This window comes from Xenia sp. Carnegie-2017, unplaced genomic scaffold (assembly GCF_021976095.1).
Source record: "Xenia sp. Carnegie-2017 unplaced genomic scaffold, XeniaSp_v1 HiC_scaffold_24, whole genome shotgun sequence".
NCBI classification, from domain to species: Eukaryota; Metazoa; Cnidaria; class Anthozoa; order Malacalcyonacea; family Xeniidae; genus Xenia; species Xenia sp. Carnegie-2017.
Genome location: NW_025813487.1, coordinates 9,347,565 through 9,367,717, shown reverse-complemented (window position 1 = coordinate 9,367,717; position 20,153 = coordinate 9,347,565). Strand labels below are relative to the sequence as shown.

Sequence of the window (20,153 nt, the reverse complement as noted above, 5' to 3'; positions counted from 1 at the left end):
CTTCTTTCAGATAGATAAATTCTATCCTACATTAAAATATAGCATGACTATAACATATACATTAGTTCATAAACCTCATTCAAATTCATGACATAACCACACAATAACCAAATGCATTAGTAGCAAAACATAACTAAATACATTAAACTATCAACTTTCTCATTCCTTAACATAGCTTGACTATACTAAATACATTATTTCATTAATCGTCTCGTTTTTCATAGATTGCCACCTTTCAACTTTAGTAGCTCCACAAAAATACAATGTTATAAAACAAGTTTAATGGTCTGTCGTACAGTTAATCAAAATACAAAATATGAAAATCCTAAAGATAATTACGTTTCACAAAAATCCATATATATATCATATTATTGATGCTTTATGGAAGAATAAGAACAAGCTACAACTAAGTATCACACACAATTGTTGTGTTTTAGTCGGTGCCACAATACCTTAAATGGCAACCAAAAGTTGGGATTAAATTGTAAACAAAATATGGACCGCAGTTTATGACGTTAATAGCATTTGACCAAAAGCAACATGGACTACGCCAATGATAGCAGACTTTTCTGGTCACATTTCCTTCATCCACAGTGGGATGAGTTCCATTTAACCAGCCAGGGGCATGCGTACCACATCGATTTTTTGGAACGCAGGATTCAGACATTTTAGTTCCAGCTCCACCACCAAATCTGTACCATCCTTTTGAGAGACGTCTGTCACATTTTAACTTTTTACCATGCCCATATTTAACATTTCTGCTTCTCTGTTTCTACCATTTGTAACTTTTGCACTCTTTATAACGTGACTTCATCACAACTAAATGCGTCGAATTGGAAGAACGCATGGAGTTCATGGGAAAAACAAAAACAATAAAGGATTGATGGAAAGCATGTCTGCTGTGCTCCATTGACACAAAATATGCATAAACGTGAAGTATTCTAACCCGTAGTTGCGTCTTCTGTGCAAATATTTTTTCATAGTATTTTTTGTATAATGAGAGCTCATGTATTGGAGTAGCCGTGGCTATATTGCACAATCACGACACAAGTGCGCAATGCAGCTCGGTTCACAAACTTTCGACTAACAAAACCGAAACTTATACTAGTGGCCCTGCAAAACACGAGTAACAAAATTATGAGTGTAAATTTACAAAACATGCTTACCCTCACAATTCGTTCCATTGAAACCAGATGTACAGTTGCATTGATAGGAGAATCCAACACTTGTACAAGTACCATTATTTTGACATGGTTCTTTAGCACAAGCATCTATATCTAAAAAGAGAAATAGGTACGAAGTGCGTATGTAGTTAGCATGGCAAGTAAATGCCCACAAAATGTAGTAGGTTGATAAACATAACTCAAATGATACTATGTAATAAGTGTCCTTGACGTGGAACATTATGTGGGTAATACAATTGACAACCTAAAAAGTACTATGGCAGAATCTTCCTCGATATTTGCTAGCTTATTGAAAATATTTTATGACGAAGCACGGAAAATTTATGACTTCAGTACAAAATACTTTGAAGTATCATAATTGTACAGTAAATTAATTACTGAATTTGGCTTTTGCATTATATTAATGATTATTTGGACTTCGGTCATTATTAACCACCTCAGTTTTGCTTTGACAAATAACATTGACATCGGTCTGAGTATTTCTTGATAGCATGGTCAACCTCAGTTGTCGCAAAAATTACGAATTATAAATTCTTTGGTACCCATTCAAATTGTAAATTCAAAGGAATATATATATATAAGCTGGAGTAGAAAAAAAGTAAAATAAATAAGAAATTTCACAAATATACTCACCTTGGCAATACTTTCCAGTGAAACCAAATTTACATTCACATCGATAAGAAGATCCATTACTTGAACAAACGCCGTCTGTCTTACATGGTTCTTTGGCACAAGCATTTATGACTTAATGTAAAAGAAATATTTATAAAGAACGCTTTGGTGATATGCTTTTAAGTTGTGGTTTACTTCATAATTTTTGGATGTCTAATATGATCCTTTTCTTTATGTCATAATTCATGCTTATGTCATAAACAAAGAAGATACTTTCATGAGGTATAATATGTGAAATTTACGATGAGTTCAAAACCAATTTCTATTCATTGTCTAAATATTATAGTACTTTATACGTTTTAGTTATAAAAATATAAGACCTATATGGCACTATTTTATACACACATGTCAATGAGTTTTTGTATCAATCACTGAACAAAGTTCAAGATTTAGACAAACCTTCACAAGTTTTGCCTTCAAAACCAGAAGCACATTCACATGTGAAGTTTCCTCCTTTGTTTGTACAAATGTCGTTGTTTTTACAAGGACGCGAGTCACACGGTGTTGGTTTTACCTCTATAAAAAATATCAGATTAAGACACATAAAACTTTCTCTAAATAACATAAAATACAAATGAAATCACGTAGAGCTACTTACAATGACAATTTTTATTATAAACACAATCTACACACAATTAACGTAATTGACACTGCTTCATATTAAACAAAACTTAACATGATCCACTAATCTTGAATATAAATAAAAAGTTAATTTGAATTTCATTAACTGCGCTAACTATTGAGAAGGATTCGCGGATAAAAACTGTTTGCACTCACCGAAAACAAATTAATTTATTTATATGTTATTCATACGTTCAAAAATTCCATGCTTGAAAGTCGTCAATATGCAGTTGAGACTTGAGAACAGTCCATTCATATGCCAACGGCTTGTCGCAAGTTCAACATGAATGTTGCAATAATTACCCGTGACATAACTGACATGCGCAGTTTTCTCAGTAAACTCGCTGACTAAGAATGTAATACAACATACCTTCACAAGTTTTTCCTTGATATTCTTTCGTACAAATACAAGTAAAATTATTTCCTTCCTCCATACAAACACCATCATTTTTACACGGGAAAGACTCACAAGGACCTGTAAACGTATTTGATTAGTTCATATAGCATTTCTTAGAAAAGTTCATACAACCATTTGATAAGAAAAACAGATAAAACGTGTTTAACAAACATCGAATATACAGCTGTAAAAGGTTGATCTTCTTATGGTAAATCGTGATAATTTGTGCTTCAAAAACATTTACATTTCCTGAATTATTTACATCTAACTTTACCAGGAATGCACCGTCAAACAGCACATTTCACGTAGCGATATTCAAAATAATTAAACATTTAAAAAGCCAATGTCATTCTTACCGTTAGAAGAACAGTTTCGATCTTCGATACACGCCATGGCTCCCATATTACACGTACTAAAGAAAAAACACCAAACGAAAAAAAATTGTAGTGAACACAATAAACTATTGATATAATAATTCTTATCAAAAGAAAGAAATATCTACCATGTTTTACATCGTCCAACTTTGACATTTTCGCCAGCTTTATAATATTTTCCTTCAAAGAAACATGGGCATTTCTTCATAGGAACACAATGATTCTTGTCATCCGAGTAAGATCCTTTGGGACAATGACAACCGGGAATGCAGGTTTCACTGCAGTTTAGACCACGTGATATATCACGACATGTTTTTGCACAAGCAGATCCGCATTCGGTGAAAATTTCTCCTTTGTTGCTGCATGTTTGTTCTACATAGAAAATGTGATGCACATTTAGGGATGATTGTAATGATTTATGAAAAACTAAATTGATTTTTTTGTATTACCATACACACTTTTTCTACTTGAAGGAAGAAAATATTGTAAATTTAAAGAGTTCTTCTTACCACATTCTTTAAGTTTTGGATATAAGTAAGTTCCCTTAAATCTCCAGTCAATAAGACTACCATATTCAACACAAAGTTTACTGTAAGCAGCAAAAGCGTTACAAACACATTTCACTGGATCTGTGCAGCGACATGCGTCATATTTACAATTACTGATCAAGGCGGCTGGATCAAAATAACGGTTACATGCACCGTGAATGGCGACGAACGATCGGCCATCAAGTGACATTTATCAATCACAATTTTCTTTTTGAAATCAGGAATACATGGTGTTGGTGGTGGAGCACACTTTCTACTGTAGTGATGGTCGTCGCCTTTACGACCATTGTTGTTGCCACATAAAGATGTGTTGCAAATCATTCCCTTGTATTTTCCAGAAACTGTCACCTTTAATTCCCTCCGAAAGTCCCAACTTGCTGACATTCCGATATCCGCAGTAAAAATCAGCCAACTCCTACTGGGATAGGTGATCTTGAATCCTTAAACAAAGATATTCGTAAATTTTTATTTCTCAATTCTCAAACCGATCCCTGAGTCTTATTACAATGGAGGATTACTTTCTTTTTAACCCGGAAGTCCTGAAACATGCTTTGTTTATATAAGCTTTAACCATTATTTAAATATATGTAATAAAAACAAAAGCATTGAAACTCTTACCACGACGGACTATTGGGAATTTTGACAACCTAACTCCATTTATATTCGCTGTACCACGCTGACGTGTCAACTGAATGAAGTATCCCGCTATAATTATCTTAACAGCCGCTGTACAGGTCACACGCCGTCCACAACGCTCATTCTTTGTAAGGACAGTAAAAAGTTTGTTTTTTCCACAATCTTTTGCAAACTCGTATTCGCAATCTCCCATAAAATCAAATCTTTTGCCATCGAATGAGGTGTAATGAGGATCACCAGATGCATAACATGTGGCTTAGTAAAAAAAATAAAATCAAATTTGTTACAAGACATATGAACTTGGTTTATTTCTGTTACTTAAACAAGTAGCTCGAAAAGGTATTGCGTCTTGAGTGTGGAGTAATCATTTACAGTTGAAACTTATTTAAATGACAGGCATTTTCATTATTCCGGATTGAGAGGGCTTCGCTGTTTGCTCAGTACTTCCACTTTGAGCCGTGCATTCTATCTTTTCCAGCATTCCGAATAATTGTATCAATTTTAATTTTATAAAAGGATTGTTAAAAAAAAATAGACAAGTAGAGGGAAGAAAATTTAATTGTTATATGAACAGAGCAATCCAAATGACGAAAATTTTAATCCGGTGAAAGGACTGGTGTTCAGCTTCCAATTTGACAAAACAATTTGAACAAACGGTAGTGGCTTTTGAAATCAGCAAAGAATAAAATTAACTATGAGCGTTTTGTATTCTTACTTTGAGAATGTTCACAGTTGTAACCACCAAACTTAGGCTTGCATTTACAGGTGTAAATGTTGCCCAATACGTTGCATTGTCCACCGTTTTTGCATGGATTTGGCTTGCAGGGATTTGCAACCTCTGGAAGAAAAACAAAATATAATATTTAGACTTTCTAATCAATAATAATAATGCCGACAAAAAGTTATATAAAAATTAATATCCACTAAAACAGAGAAAGCCTTCGTTACCTGAAGAAGCAGTTATAAATAGTGGACGTATATTAAAATGAATATAATGTATTTAAAAGGTATGTGTCTGTATATAGGTAATGATGTTAGAGCCTATTAAATTTTAGTTTTACATGGTATTGTGATTTGTGGTTCGTCTCCATCTTAAACCACATGAGTACTGTACTGCAAGCATTTACAATTATTTCATGATTTTCAATCACTTGTTTTCATAAACTTTCAAAATATATCGACTTTGAAGTCTTATAACAAATTATAAGTTTGAAAATTTACCCTTTTCACAGTGAACACCAATGAAATCTGGAAGACAAATGCATTTGTATGATCTGCCATCAACAAGACATGAGCCACCATTTTTGCAAAGAGAACGACTAAATGAAAATTATAAGACAGCTTCATTGATATATCTCAAACCGAAAATGCCGGTTGCCTTGATCATGTTAAAACCCAAAAATTAACTGTCATAATTTTTGCTGACAGTAGTAATGAAAAAACACCATCAAAATTCGCAATTTTTCCAGAAACACTGACTTTTTCAGAAATTGTAACATTTGCGCCATATATATGTCGCATAGAGTATGTCGTGGTCATTAAACGTGAAGATGGAAAACTAATCTTTAAAATTGTCTATTTATGTGTGGAGGTATTAAGCTCTATTTTACCAAGCTCGAGGTTTAATACTGAAAAAGATCAGATCGATTTGCTGTTGTACAGACCGAGCAGTTGGAATTTGTACAGTATAAAACGATTAAGACTCCAATTAGGTGTTCACTCAGGCTACTCAAGAACAGAGTTTGACTTGCAGCAGTATTTTATGTACATTATGTCTCATTACTTTACGTGGGTGAGATAATCAAACAAAGATTTTCATTGGTTCAAGCCTTTGGTAGGCCAAGCCGGAAATGTTCGCTCATGCTGTACTTTTCAGGCTTTCTCGTTCAATCAATTTGTTATATGAAACATGTCTGCTAAAGGTTGCGTCCTGCAACCTTTGCGAACTTTGCCCCTTGACATGCACAGTATTAACGATGTCTTGTTACAGTAGATAAGCCTTTTATCGTCAACATCTTTTTTCAGTAATAATTAATGAAGATCTTCTTCAGAGCGTAGTAAAGAATTCATATATCACGATAATCAAAATTTAAGAATGAATTATTTTGTTAAAATCAAGTATCACTACACCTACTTCTGATGTTACAACATTTTCCTTTCCAACCACTTCTACAGATACATCTACCATAGGTTGGTCTTCCTCCATTACGACATTTATTTCTATTGCATGCTCTTGTTCTGCGTAAACTGTATGGACATCTTCCGCCACAGCTTTCTTTTCTAGTCTTGTATCTTGTTCGTGTCTGTACACCTGCACTTCCACATTGATGATTACATGAGCTCCAACTGGTCCAACTGCTGACGAGACAATTTCTTCGACGTGCTTGATTAAAAAATATTTGTTTTATTTCAATATTTATTTACTTAATACTTAGATGCGCGAGTGCTGAGTAGGTATCATATTTTTACTGAAACATTATAAATTTTTTTACGTCCTGTTATTTGTAGACAATAAAAGAACATTCTAATAAAAATGCATAAAGAAGCTATTGCGACAGTAATATGCAATGAGGCAGTAAATGTTTGAAACTGTAATCATGGTTTTGATGAGGTAGCAAATGTTGAAAACTGTAATCATGTTAATGAAATTGGATTGAATATAACTGGAGCGCTATTCCTCCGCAATAAATTGAAAACAATAATTAGTCCCAATCTTCTTGCACAAGGCAAGATAAAACAATAACACAGCACCTACCTTTAATGTTGCAACATTTTCCTCTCCAACAACTGTAACAGATACATCTACCGTAAGACGACCATCCTCTACTGAGACATTTATTTCTGTTGCATGATCTTCTTTGGCGTAATCTGTATGGACATCGTCCCCCACAAATTTCTTTCACAATCTTTCTTCTTGCTCGTGTCTGTACACCTGCATTTCCACATTTGTGATTACAAGAACTCCAGCTGGACCATGAACTGACTACACAATTTCTTCGACGTGCTTCAAAAAAAAATATTGTTGTTTTTCAATGTTCAGATAAATTTTACTCAACACTCAGATAAATGTGCAAGTGTTACGTTTTACAGAAACATGAATACATTGTTTTATTTCGGTCTTTAGTAGACAAGTACATTAAATTTTCATAAAATTGTATAAGCTACCTCCTATAAGCTACCTAGCTAATGTTTGAAACTGTAATAAGGATTAAGAATAACTCTGAACTGAATAATACAGTAAAAAAACAAACAGTAGTACCACTCTATACACCATTTTGTTAAGCGCATGTCTTATTGCGCATGTAATTAACATAGTGGCAGCCAGTAAATTGCATTTTCTGACCAATAGAAGCGCTTGAGTGGCTTGCCGCAGCCAGTATTCGAAATAAATATACAGCAGCAAGTTGCACAGTGAAGTGAGACTAGTATACTGTGCTGAATGCAATTGAAGGGCTACCTTCCGCAGTAATTTAAAGTCAATGATTAACTCTAATCTTTCCACGCACGCATGCTATTTAAAACCTACGTTTTTCACAGCACGTTCCTGTGTAACAGCTTGAACAAATACAACGTCCATAGGTTTGTCTTCCTCCATTGCGACAATTATTTCTGTTGCATGGCCTTGTTTGCCGTAAATTATAACGTGGACAGCTTCCGTAAATCCATTTAGATGAAGTTAATTTTCTAGTTCGTATCTGTACTCCTGCATTTCTACAATGATGATTACAAGAACTCCAGCTCGACCAAGAACCAGGTGTACGACAATAACGTCGTCGAGTTCGTCGTCTTCTACGTCGCCAAAACCACCAGCACGATGCATCATGCACTATCACCACCAGCACGATGCATCATGCACTATCACCACCAGCACGATGCATCATGCACTATCACCACCAGCACGATGCATCATGCACTATCACAACGATGACAAACAACATGAAAAGTCTCATTTTTTATCAAGCAATATTTATCTGCTGCAGATTTTACTATGTCACTTTATATTTACTTGCTAATCTAAAATACCAGCAAGCTAGAAAAATGCTTTATTGCTCAGATGGATTGAATGGATTTTCGTGCATTCTTACATCCATTTAAGCCTGTCGCATCGTCTTCTTAACGTTGGTGAAGAAAGTGGTCTGTTCTTTCATATGCTCTGTCATAAATTTGCATTAGCTAAAGCATAACAATGCTTCCTACTAAATGGGCAGTGTTTTCTATTATTAATTTTTACAGATTCATGTGTGTACATGTCTAAAGGTATTTTGCTACAGACGCGTTTTGTGTCGCAAAGAGTTTTTGTTTTCAGAATAAAATTTTAATAAATAATTGCTGAATGAACCAGACATGTTAAAGATTCAATAAAGGGTCTTTCACAAACTTTCTATTGTTCTTTCTGTGTTTGCGAGGTGTCTTTATTACCGCTACTAAATTTTCAACGCTTTTACATTTTGATAAGAAGGACTCGACATTGGAGGTTTTAGTGCGCCGTTTCTAAGTTTGCCAGATTGCTAGTAAAATTTTTTATCAAATCATCCGTATTTAACGTAAAAAAGTTTTATAATCATTACTAAGATAATCAGATTTGAGTCACACATTTTTGCTAATCAAACTGCTTCTACGTATGTCTACAAAAGAATATGATATTGATATTCTTTTGTAGACATAATTCGACATCAGTGTTATTATTAAACATATTTCATTTTAAGGGCTAAATTCGAAATATTTTTAAATTTTCAGATGTGCCTTGCTTTATATAAAAAATTGACAGTTGTCAGCAATATATTAAAATAAATTCGCTGTTTGCATAATAAGTAAGATCGCAAATATTCCATAAATCGATAGAATCCCGAATTTTAACACTTTTGAGAGGAGGACAGCTTTCTCAAGTAGAAAGACAGGTTCTTCCACAATTTACTAGCTACAACAATGAATGTTATACAAACATCAGTTTCTCTCACAAGACAGCTAGACAATGTTGTTATTTGCAAATTGCAACTAATAACTGTAGTCACACAAGTACTTGTAAAATCAGTGCAAATTATGTCAGACTTATTCAAATGAAAGTGACATGTTGACTTTTCTTATGATTTGAATATACGATTGATTATTGATGAAGATAACTCTACTGAAATGCTTAATCATGATTTCACAATAGAAACATCTTAAAAATAACAACAAAAATTGCTTTGAATATATAAATAGATGCATGTATTTATTTGATCTCTACGCCACTTAAGAGCTAAAAGTTACCAAAATTTGAAAATTTAATGTCTCTTCTCTGTAGCTTTATGTGTTTCCTACTGGCTTTTGCCGTAAAGACATTTAAAGCCATCACGAAATACCAAATGAAACTAACGTTTGTGAGCACTATTTTCCATGTGTTAGAATATCAAATAGAATATTCATATAAACATTTTCAAATTGCGTACAGATAATTTTATTTGGATGCTAAATCTCTGGGATTTTTTTACATTCATTCGAAGAAAGTGCAGTGCGATTGTGATTATTGTGTGATATCAAGTTGCACTCAAGATCAGACGTGAGATACATGAAATAAGTGTCGTAGCAGTGAAAAAATCTTAGCTCAGTTGGCCCTAGTTTAACATGAAGAGTACCGGAGGTTTAGGCCATTAGCAGCCCCTTGAACTGCAACACAATACAGATTTATTAAAAATATTTTAATATACAATGCTTGTAAACAACAGTTTATTACTTAAAGGCTTAAAATTCCAAATTGTTACCTAAATTTGCATGTGAATCCCCATGTTTGATGTATCATGAAGCTATACCTCATACCATAACTTTATTATTTGAACGTCTGCTGCTAGACAAGAAGACGACAACAACAACAAGTCACTCGTGGTATCAGCTGCTCTTAAGAAAACGTATGTGTACATTGCTTAAAGCCTTCGTAGATTTGTGTCACAATATCATGAGGTTACTGATGCACAACATCAATGCGAGTATACCAATACATTTTTTCTTATTTTTGTCTGCTCTCCTAGATTTAAAATTGCACGACTTGACGCTTAATAAAAGCCAATAAAAATATTACGGAGTAATAGAAACACAGTGTTTTTTTCTAGAATCAAACGCTATCACTAATCTGTGATACAACGTGTGTCAAGAACTAGAGGAAGTGAATTCAAAACAATTTCTTTAACTCGCCGGATCATTACACTCTGTCAATCTCGTACCCAGGCTCTTGACATTACGCTCCTGGGTACGAGGTTGGAACTTTATAAACTATATTTTAAATTATGAAGGGTTATAAGAGGCAAAAATGAATGGATAGTATTGTACATTGTACAAGTTAAAATGAAAGAACTTTGACGCACATTTTAAATTATTACATTATTTTCACTTACACTAAAGTTTTATGCTGTCTTTTTGTGGATAAGCTATTTCAAATGTGCTTCTTGAAAACACGATTTTCATCCCAATTAATTATAATTATACATGGTTTTTATTTGTGAGAATTTTCCTGTGAGATCAATCATTTGAAGTCTTACTACCTACTTCAAACGATCGTTTTTTTAAACCTTGCGTTTTGTCAACTTAACAGTTTTTCAACGTTGGTGTCAACTGTGTAATGTGAAATTATTACTATGAAAAACACAAGCAGCTCTTATTGATTCAATTCAAAATTATCAAAATATCGCTGTCAATGGTTGCTTATAAATCTTAAACAGATTCCGTGAGATGTAAACTCTAAATTTATGTATTGCTACTACGAATTCATGCTTCGATACCAAGGTCTTCCAAACGATTTATCAATTTTTCATTATCCACCTTAATTAAGATTGACACAGAACTTCTCTTCTCCCTAATCACACTAGAAGCATGCAGTAATTTCACATGTGGCCGCGATCTATTCAAAATACACTGAACGTCGATCATTTGCTTTACCGTTATTACCAATAGCTTTTCCAAACTTTTCATCAAAACATCGAATATCTAGACTACTGAAGTTAGGCATACACACTCGACAAAAACCAATGCGAAAACAGCATGCAGGTAAGTTGTTCAAAAATATATGATCTATATCCACCCACATGATCAGAATATAAGATTGGTTCAAGGGTAATGAAAGAGATGAAGTTCAAGTAACTCAATTTCAAAGCACATTTATCTGGATAGTGTGCAACAATTCCCCCAGGAAAGAGAAAACAATGGAATTTTTGTGCTATTGGAAGACATTGCATTCTAAATAAGCAAAATGCTTTGCTAAAATAATCCAGCATGGTGGCCATAACGTAATATGTAGACAAAAGACACAAACAAAGGGACAAAAAGGTAGACAAAAATATAAACGCATAGATGACATTAAGGTACACATAAAGGAAAACACAAACTTATACAAAAAAGATAAACACAAAGGTAGACAACAAAGGTAGTCAAAAAGATAGACATAAAAATAGACACAAAGATAGACAGCAAGGTAGAAAAAATGGGTAGATAAAAAAAAAGACAAGAAAACGAAAAGACATGTAAAGCACAAAGCCGTTTATTCATGTATTCAGATGTGTCGGCAACTTTTTTTAAATGTACGATTGCCTAATTACCTTCAGTAAAATGCTTTCCAAGAAATTAGTCGAGCAAAACAGAATACATGAAGAATCACCTCCCCCTAATTAAGGTTGACATCAAATAGACAGAAACGTACACAAAAATATGGACATTAAGATAGACACAAAGGTAGAAAAGAAGATACACGTAAATGTACACTAAAAGATGCATAAAGAGGTTAACAAAAAAGAAGACAGAAACTAGACACAAACGCATACACAAAGGTAGAAATATTTTGTCGTTTGTATTCTCTAGGTAAGTGCAACAAGATGTACAAAAAAAATTAACCATAAGTTCAGTGAATATTATTATTTAGATACTGAGACATACAGAAAAAGCTTAGCTACCTTAGCAACATTCAGGAATAGTTTAGTTACCACATATGCAAATTGCTTCAAATGGTTCAAATTATAAAGCTTTTAAGTACGTGCAAACGCAATGAACATGTTCACTAAAAATGCGCTCAAAATTGTAGACTCAACATGTTAAGAGCATCTTCACACACACGTGTTGAGTGGTTATGAGATATGTTTAACGGTGTTTTCATGGTTAATTACATGACAATGGCAAAAGTTTATAAATTATTTTTTGAGTAAAGTAGCACTTCCTTTTCTTCTATTTCCAGCCATTATCACCACTGTTGTAGACATCTTCGGACTTGCTATCACCATCATCGAAATATTCATTGCAATGTAACATTAATTGATTCACATCCGTGGCAGATAATGATTTGTAGAAACCTCTCGTCTTTGTCGTTATTATACCACTGCTTCATGGCGATTTCAATAAAATTTCCGTTTTTAGCATATCCTGAGCTTCTCATTTTCTTTTCAGTTTAGGTATTTTAAACAAAAAAAAACAACAACGAGCAATCGCAAACTTCTTGCGTTATAAATACAATCACAACAAAATGGCCGAATACGAACTTTTCTATTTTCATACATATTCGTGCGTGAATCTTCATTATGAACTTTATATGATACACACTTAAGTACAACCAAAGCAAAAGAATTAAATATGTTGATGTGAAGATGATGTTTCATTTTGAGGGACATGACTGAATGTGCATCACATGTATGAAATAGTTTTTGCAAAGGACGGAGGTGTCAATAGACATTTCAGTATCTGAATGCATACAATCCTATGTTCCAAATATGGCAATTTTCGCCTCTACAGTAGATGTTATATCTTACACAGAAAAATCGACATACAGCCTGACACTAAAATTTTGGCGTACAACCATAGACTAAATTTGATGGTCAAGTAAAATCCAAAGCTGAAAAAGATCCCGAATACTACATTTAAGAAATTACGTTTTCCCAATAACATATCTTTCAGACAGACGAATTCAATTTTTCATAACATAGCAAAACCAATACATTATTCATTAACATTCCTCATATAAAAAAATCGACGATTTTTAAACTCTTATCCATCCACAACAATACATTTTATGCAAAAACTTTAATGGTCTAACGTGCAATTAATAAAAATACAAGAAATAAATTTCACAAAGCTAAGTAGGTTTAACCTAAATTCTATAAATCATATTATTCGTGCGCGATGTAGGATAAGAATAAGCTCAGTACGACTACGTAAATGTCCAACACAATTGCTGTGTTTTAGTCTGTGCCACAATACCTTAAATAGCAGAATGGAGTAGTACCTAAATTGTAAACAAAATATGGACCGCAGTTTATGACGTTAATAGCATTTGACCATAAGCAACATTTACTACGCCAATGATAGCAGACTTTTCTGGTCACATTTCCTTCATCAACAGTGGGATGAGTTCCATTTAACCATCCAGGGGCATGCGTGCCACATCGATTTTTTGGAACGCAGGATTCAGACATTTTGGTTCCAGCTCCACCACCAAATCTGTACCATCCTTTTGTGAGACGTCTGTCACATTGTAAACTTCCACCATGACGATATTCAACATTTCTGGTAATGTTGCTCAACAATTGATACTCTCTGCACTCTTTATACGATGAGTTGATCATAACTAAATGCAATATGGTGTAGATTCATATGTTCAAATGAAATTGAAAACATGTGTAATTCATTAGTAGAACAAAAAGTATCAACGAAATGACTGAAGGCATGTTTGATGAGTTCATATGCATAAAATTAAAATGCATAAACGTGCATTATGCTGTTACGCGTTTTGGGCGCAAATATATTTTTCATTCTTCTTATTTGTTTGTATACATTTTCAAAACGATGGCAATGCACTCTTGGTGAACAAAGTTTATTTCATAACTTACAAAAGCCGAAACATACACTCGTAGCCCTCCAAAACACAAGTAAAAAATTTTATGAATGGAAAATTTACAAAACATGCTTACCCTCACAATTCGTTCCATTGAAACCAGATGTACAGTTGCATTTATACGAAGATCCAACACTTGTACAAGTACCATTATTTTGACATGGTTCTTTAGCACAAGCATCCATCTCTAAATAGAAAAAAAAGGCACGCAGAGCGTACATGGATGTAGTTGGCTTGTCAAATAAATGGACGCAAAATGAAGTAGACATGGTTGAGCATGATATCAAGAATTATTCCCCCCTCAGCTTTATTATTGACCGCAACTTCGTTATTTAATTTATAATAAGAGTTATAAAAAATAGTAATAACAAGTAGTAAATATTTGAAACTGTAATTGTGGCTATTACATTGAACAGAATATATCTGGTTGGCTACCTCCCTCCCACGCCACTGTTTGAAGAAATTGATTTCATTAGTCTCAATCCTCCCACGGACAGCGTAAGACAAAGTAAAATAATATCACAACACATACTTTCGTTGCAACATTTTCCTTTCCAACCACTATAACAGATACATCTACTATAGGTTGGTCTTCCTCTATTGCGACATTTATTTCTGTTGCATGCTCTTGTTCTGCGTAAACTGTATGGACAACGTCCGCCATTAGATTCTGTCCTAATCTTTCTTCTTGTTCGTGTCTGTACACCAGCATAACCACATTGGTGACTACAAGAACTCCAACTGGACCATCGACTAACTACGCAATCTCTTGGACGCCCTTGAAAAAAAATTATTTGTTGTAGTTCAATGTCCAAGTAAAATTTGCCCAATACTTAGATATACGAGCAGGTGTTACAATTTTACTGAAACACAATACATTTTTTCTATTTCTGTCTTTAGTATACAAGTACAACATATTTTCTTAAAAATTTAATCGCAGTTATGAGGAGACCACTAGAGCTTGAAATTATAATCACGGTTATACGACAACGTGGCAAATGTTTGAAACTGTAATATTGGTTATTATTTTGAAATGAATAATTATATAGATGGTTATTACCCAACCATAGTTTGAAGCGAGTATAGCTAATCCCAATATTTCAATGCACGGCGAACAGCAAGTTGAAATAACATCATAACACCTACTTTTGTTGCAACATTTTCCTGTCCAACCACTATAACAGATACATCTACCATACCATGACCATCCTCTATTTCGACATTTATTTCTGTTGCATGCTCTTGTTTGCTTAAAACTATACAGACAACTTCCGCCACAACTTTCCGTCCTACTCTTGTGTCTTGTTCGTGTCTGTACACCTAAACGACCACATTGATGACTACAATAACTCCAACTGGACCAACTGCTGACGAGACAATTTCTTCGACGAGCTTGATTAAAAAATATTTGTTTTATTTCAATGTTCAGATTAATTTTAGATAATACTTAGATATATGAGTGCTGAGTACGTGTTATATTTTTACTGAAACATTATAAATTTTTTGTTCTGCTTTTTGTAGTTAAGTGCAATTTATATTTTTATAGTAATGCATGAGATGCGGGAGCGTAACTTCCAAAGCAAACAAAAAATCAAAGGATAATATAAATATGTGATAAGGAAATATGACGTATAACTTTATTAGCTCAAAACATTATTTTAAGAGCTAAGTTAGTATCAAAGTATGCAAGAGAAAATTGGATTAACTTTCCTAAACAAACACGTACAAAAAAAAAAAAAGAATTGAATATTATTGAGTGTTTGTATTGTACTTTATAATTTTCAAAATAATTCATCGCCCCTCAAAGTTTATACTCACGTTTCGGACCTGATGAGCTGTTATGACGAGATCGCGTGTGCTTCAGAGTTATGAAAAGGCATATTCAGGATTATGACATGACAGAAAGTGTTTGAAAGTGTAATTCTGGTTATAGAAAAGCCGCAAATGTTTTTGACTGTAATCAAGGATAATTGAAACATTGAACTGAGTATAACTGGAAAGCTAACTCCCGCCATAATTTGAAGCCAGGAATTAATGCCCATCCTTTCATGCTCAGTGCAAGGCAAGTTGAAATATTATCATAACACCTACCTATGTGGCAACATGTTCCTGTCCAACAACTATTGCAGATACATCTACCATACCATGACCATCCTCTATTGCCACAATTATTTCTGTTGCACGCTCTTGTTTGCGTAAAACTATACGGACAACTTCCGCCACAACTTTCTGTCCTAGTCTTTTTTCTTGTTCGTGTCTGTACACCTGAAAGACCACATTGATGACTACAAGAACTCCAGCTGGACCAATGACTAACACCACAATTTGATGCAGGACAACGTCTTCTCCGTCGCCACCAACGTCTACGTCTACGTCGCCGCCAACAATTTCCTTCGAAGGCAAGCAATAACAAGATGAAAAGAAACACCAAGAAAGGCCTCATATTTTATAAAACAAACAATGTCAATCTGCTACTGATTTTCTTATGTTCTTGTTTGCTTACTATTTACGCTTTATTTAATGGCCGCAAGCTAGAAAAATGCTTTATTGCTCAGATTGATTGAATGGATTTTCGTGCATTCTTACATCCATTTAAGCCTGTCGCATCGTCTTCTTAACGTTGGTGAGGAAAGTTGTCTGTTCTTTTATATGCTCTGTCATAAATTTGCATTAGCTAAAGTATAACAGTGCTTCCTATTAATTGGGCAGTGTTTTCTATTATTTATTTTTACAGATTCATGTGTGTACATGTCTACAGGTATTTTGCTACAGACGCGTTTTGTGTCGCAAAGAGTTTTTGTTTTCAAAATTAAGTTTTAAAGAAAAATTGCTGAAGGAACCAGACATGTTAAAGATCCAATAAAGAGTCTTTCACAAACTTTCTATTGTTCTTTCTGTGTTTGCGAGGTGTCTTTATTACCGCTACTAAATTTTCAACGCTTTCACATTTTGATAAGAAGGACTCGACATTGAAGGTTTTAGTGCGCCGTTTCTAAGTTTGCCAGATTGCTAGTAAAAGATTTTTATCAAATCATTTGTATTTAACGTAAAAAAGTTTCGTATTCATTACTAAGATAATCAGATTTGAGTCGCCCATTTTTGCTAATCAAACTGCTTCTGCGTATGTCTACAAAAGCATGTGATATTGATGGAATTCTCTCAAAAGGACATAATTCGACATCAGTGTTATTATTAAACACATTTCATTACAAGGGCTGAATTAGAATTATCTTTAAATTTGCAGAATTACCTTGCTTTACATAAAAAATTGACAGTTGTCTGCAATATATTAAAATAAATTCGCTATTTGCATAATAAGTAAGATCGCAAATATTCTATAAATCAATAGCATCCCGCATTTCAACACTTTTGAGAGGAGACAGCTTTCTCAAGTAGAAAGACAGGTTCTTCCACAATTTACTAGCTATAACAATGAATGTCATACAAACATCAGTTTCTCTCACAAAACAGCTAGACAACGTTGTAATTTGCAAGTTGCAACTAATAATTGTTGCCGCATACGTACATTTAAAATCAGTGCAAATTATGTCACACTTATTCAAATGAAGTGACACGTTGACTTTACTTATGATTTGAATACACGATTGAATATTGATGAAGATAACTCTACTGAAATGCTTAATCATGATTTCATAATAGAAACATCTTGAAAATAACAACAAAAATTGCTTTGAATATATAAATAGATGCATGTTTTTATTTGATCTCTATGCCACATAAGAGCAAAAAGTAACATTATTTTGAAAATTTAGTGTCTCTTCTCTGTAGCTCTATGCGTTTTCTACTGGCTTTTGCCGTAAAGACATTTAAGGCCATCATGAAACACCAAATGAAACTAACGTTTGTGTGAACTATTTTCCATGTGTTAGAATATCAAATAGAATATACATATAAACATTTTCAAATTGCGTACAGATAATTTTATTTGGATGTTAAATCTCCGGGATTTTTTTACATTCATTCGAAGAAAGATGCAGTGCGATTGTAATTATAGTGTGATGTCAAGTTGCACTCAAGATCAGAAGTGAGATACATGAAATAAGTGTCGTAGCAGTGAAAAAATCTTAGCTCAGTGGGCCCTGGTTTAACATGAAGAGTACCGGAGGTTTAGGCCATTAGCAACCCCTTGAACTGCAACACAATACAGATTTATTAAAAATATTTTAATATACTATGCTTGTAAACAATGGTTTATTACTTAAAGGCTAAAAATTCCAAATTGTTACCTAAATTTGCATGTGAATCCACATCTTTGATGTATCATGAAGCTATACCTCACACCATAACTTTATTATTTTAACGTCTGCTGCTCGACAAGAAGACGACAACAACAACAAATCACTCGTGGTATCAGCTGCTCTTAAGAAAACTTATGTGTACATTGCTTAAAGCCTTCGTAGATTTGTGTCACAATATCATGAGGTTACTCATGCACAACATTAATGCGAGTATACCAATACATTTTTCATATTATTTTCTGCCCTCCTAGATTTAAAATTGCACGACTTGACGCTTAATAAAATGCCAATAAAAATATTACAAAGTAATAGAAACACAGAGTTTTATTTCTAGAATCAAACGCTATCATTAATCCGTGATACAACATGTGTCAAGAACTAGAGGAAGTGAATTTAAAACAATTTCTTTGCTCGCTGGATCATTATCACTCTGTCAATTTCGTACCCAGTCTCTTTACATTGCGCTCTAGGGTACGAAGTTGGAACTTTATAAACTATATTTTAAATTATGAAGGGTTATAAGAGGAAAAAATTAATGGATAATATTGTACATTTTACAGGTTGAAATGAAAGAACTTTGACGCACATTTTAAATTATTACATTATTTTCACTTACACGGAAGTTGAAGGTTGTCATTTTTATGCATTAGCTAATTCAAATGTGCTTCTTGAAAACACGAGTTTCATCCCAATTAATTATACATGGTTTTTATTTGTGAGAATTTTCCTGTGAGGTCAATCATTGAAAGTCTTACTACCTACTTCAAACGATCGTTTTTGTAAACCTTGCGTTTTGTCAACTTAACAGTTTTTCAACGTTGGTGTCAACGGTGTAATGTGAAGTTATTCCTATGAAAAATACAAGTAGCTCATATTGATTCAATTCAAAATTAACAAAATATCACTGTCAATGATTGCTTATAAATCTCAAAAGGATTCCGTGAGATTTAAAAAAGATTATTATAACCACCATCATTATTATTATAAAATAAATGGATAATAATTCAAACTTCCACGAACTGTGACAGTGGACAGGGACGTTGCTAGAATGTTAATTAGTTGAGGTGTGTATTCATAAATTCTTTTGCTCCCAACTCATTTCTTTGGAACGTGAAATGTTTTTCCCGCAGAATTCAGTGTGGCACAGCTGAAGATGTTAAAATTCACTTCCCCAAGCAATGTCACTGTCTTTAGTTAAGTTGGATGGACTGCTTAATAGCAGGACAGGATGACTCGTAAGATTTCAAAAAATGCTAAGATTATCAAGTGTACGATTTGTGAAATTTTTGTGCTAAAGTATTTCAAAATAGGTGGCAGAACTCTATTTTGGAATACAATGAATTTTTGAAGAACTTCATTCCAAAATTAGAGAGTGAGGGAGCTCTCTAATTTAATTTAGAAGACGGGAATTATTCCTTTATGTGAATATTTTTGTGCTAGTGTGTTTAGATGTGACTTTGCTCTTGATATTTATAGTTTTGGCATAATCAAACGTTTTAATTGATCATCGGCAAACACCGATTAAAATATTTAAATCAAAGATTTTGTATTCCTAAAAAATGCTATCTTCACATGATGATACTCAGTGTAAAACCAAGTAAAAACAATTTATTAAACT

General features: G+C 33.6%; 2 protein-coding genes across 2 annotated transcripts; both read right to left on the bottom strand.

Annotated features, from left to right (window-relative positions):
- Nucleotides 1-664: 664 nt before the first annotated feature.
- LOC124450754 (adhesive plaque matrix protein 2-like) lies at nucleotides 665-4,105 on the bottom strand. The gene is made up of 8 exons (XM_047001395.1): nucleotides 3,758-4,105; nucleotides 3,377-3,620; nucleotides 3,231-3,286; nucleotides 2,848-2,952; nucleotides 2,256-2,372; nucleotides 1,818-1,928; nucleotides 1,167-1,277; nucleotides 665-819 (listed from the first exon to the last, which is right to left on the bottom strand). The coding sequence occupies exons 1-8, from the start codon at nucleotides 3,984-3,986 to the stop codon at nucleotides 773-775; spliced, it is 1,020 nt and encodes a 339-aa protein (XP_046857351.1). The 5' UTR covers nucleotides 3,987-4,105; the 3' UTR covers nucleotides 665-772.
- A 320-nt stretch (nucleotides 4,106-4,425) lies between these two features.
- Nucleotides 4,426-16,932, bottom strand: LOC124450757 (thrombospondin type-1 domain-containing protein 7B-like). The gene is made up of 5 exons (XM_047001398.1): nucleotides 16,368-16,932; nucleotides 6,567-6,815; nucleotides 5,654-5,751; nucleotides 5,148-5,270; nucleotides 4,426-4,687 (listed from the first exon to the last, which is right to left on the bottom strand). The coding sequence occupies exons 1-5, from the start codon at nucleotides 16,717-16,719 to the stop codon at nucleotides 4,532-4,534; spliced, it is 978 nt and encodes a 325-aa protein (XP_046857354.1). The 5' UTR covers nucleotides 16,720-16,932; the 3' UTR covers nucleotides 4,426-4,531.
- Nucleotides 16,933-20,153: the final 3,221 nt, after the last annotated feature.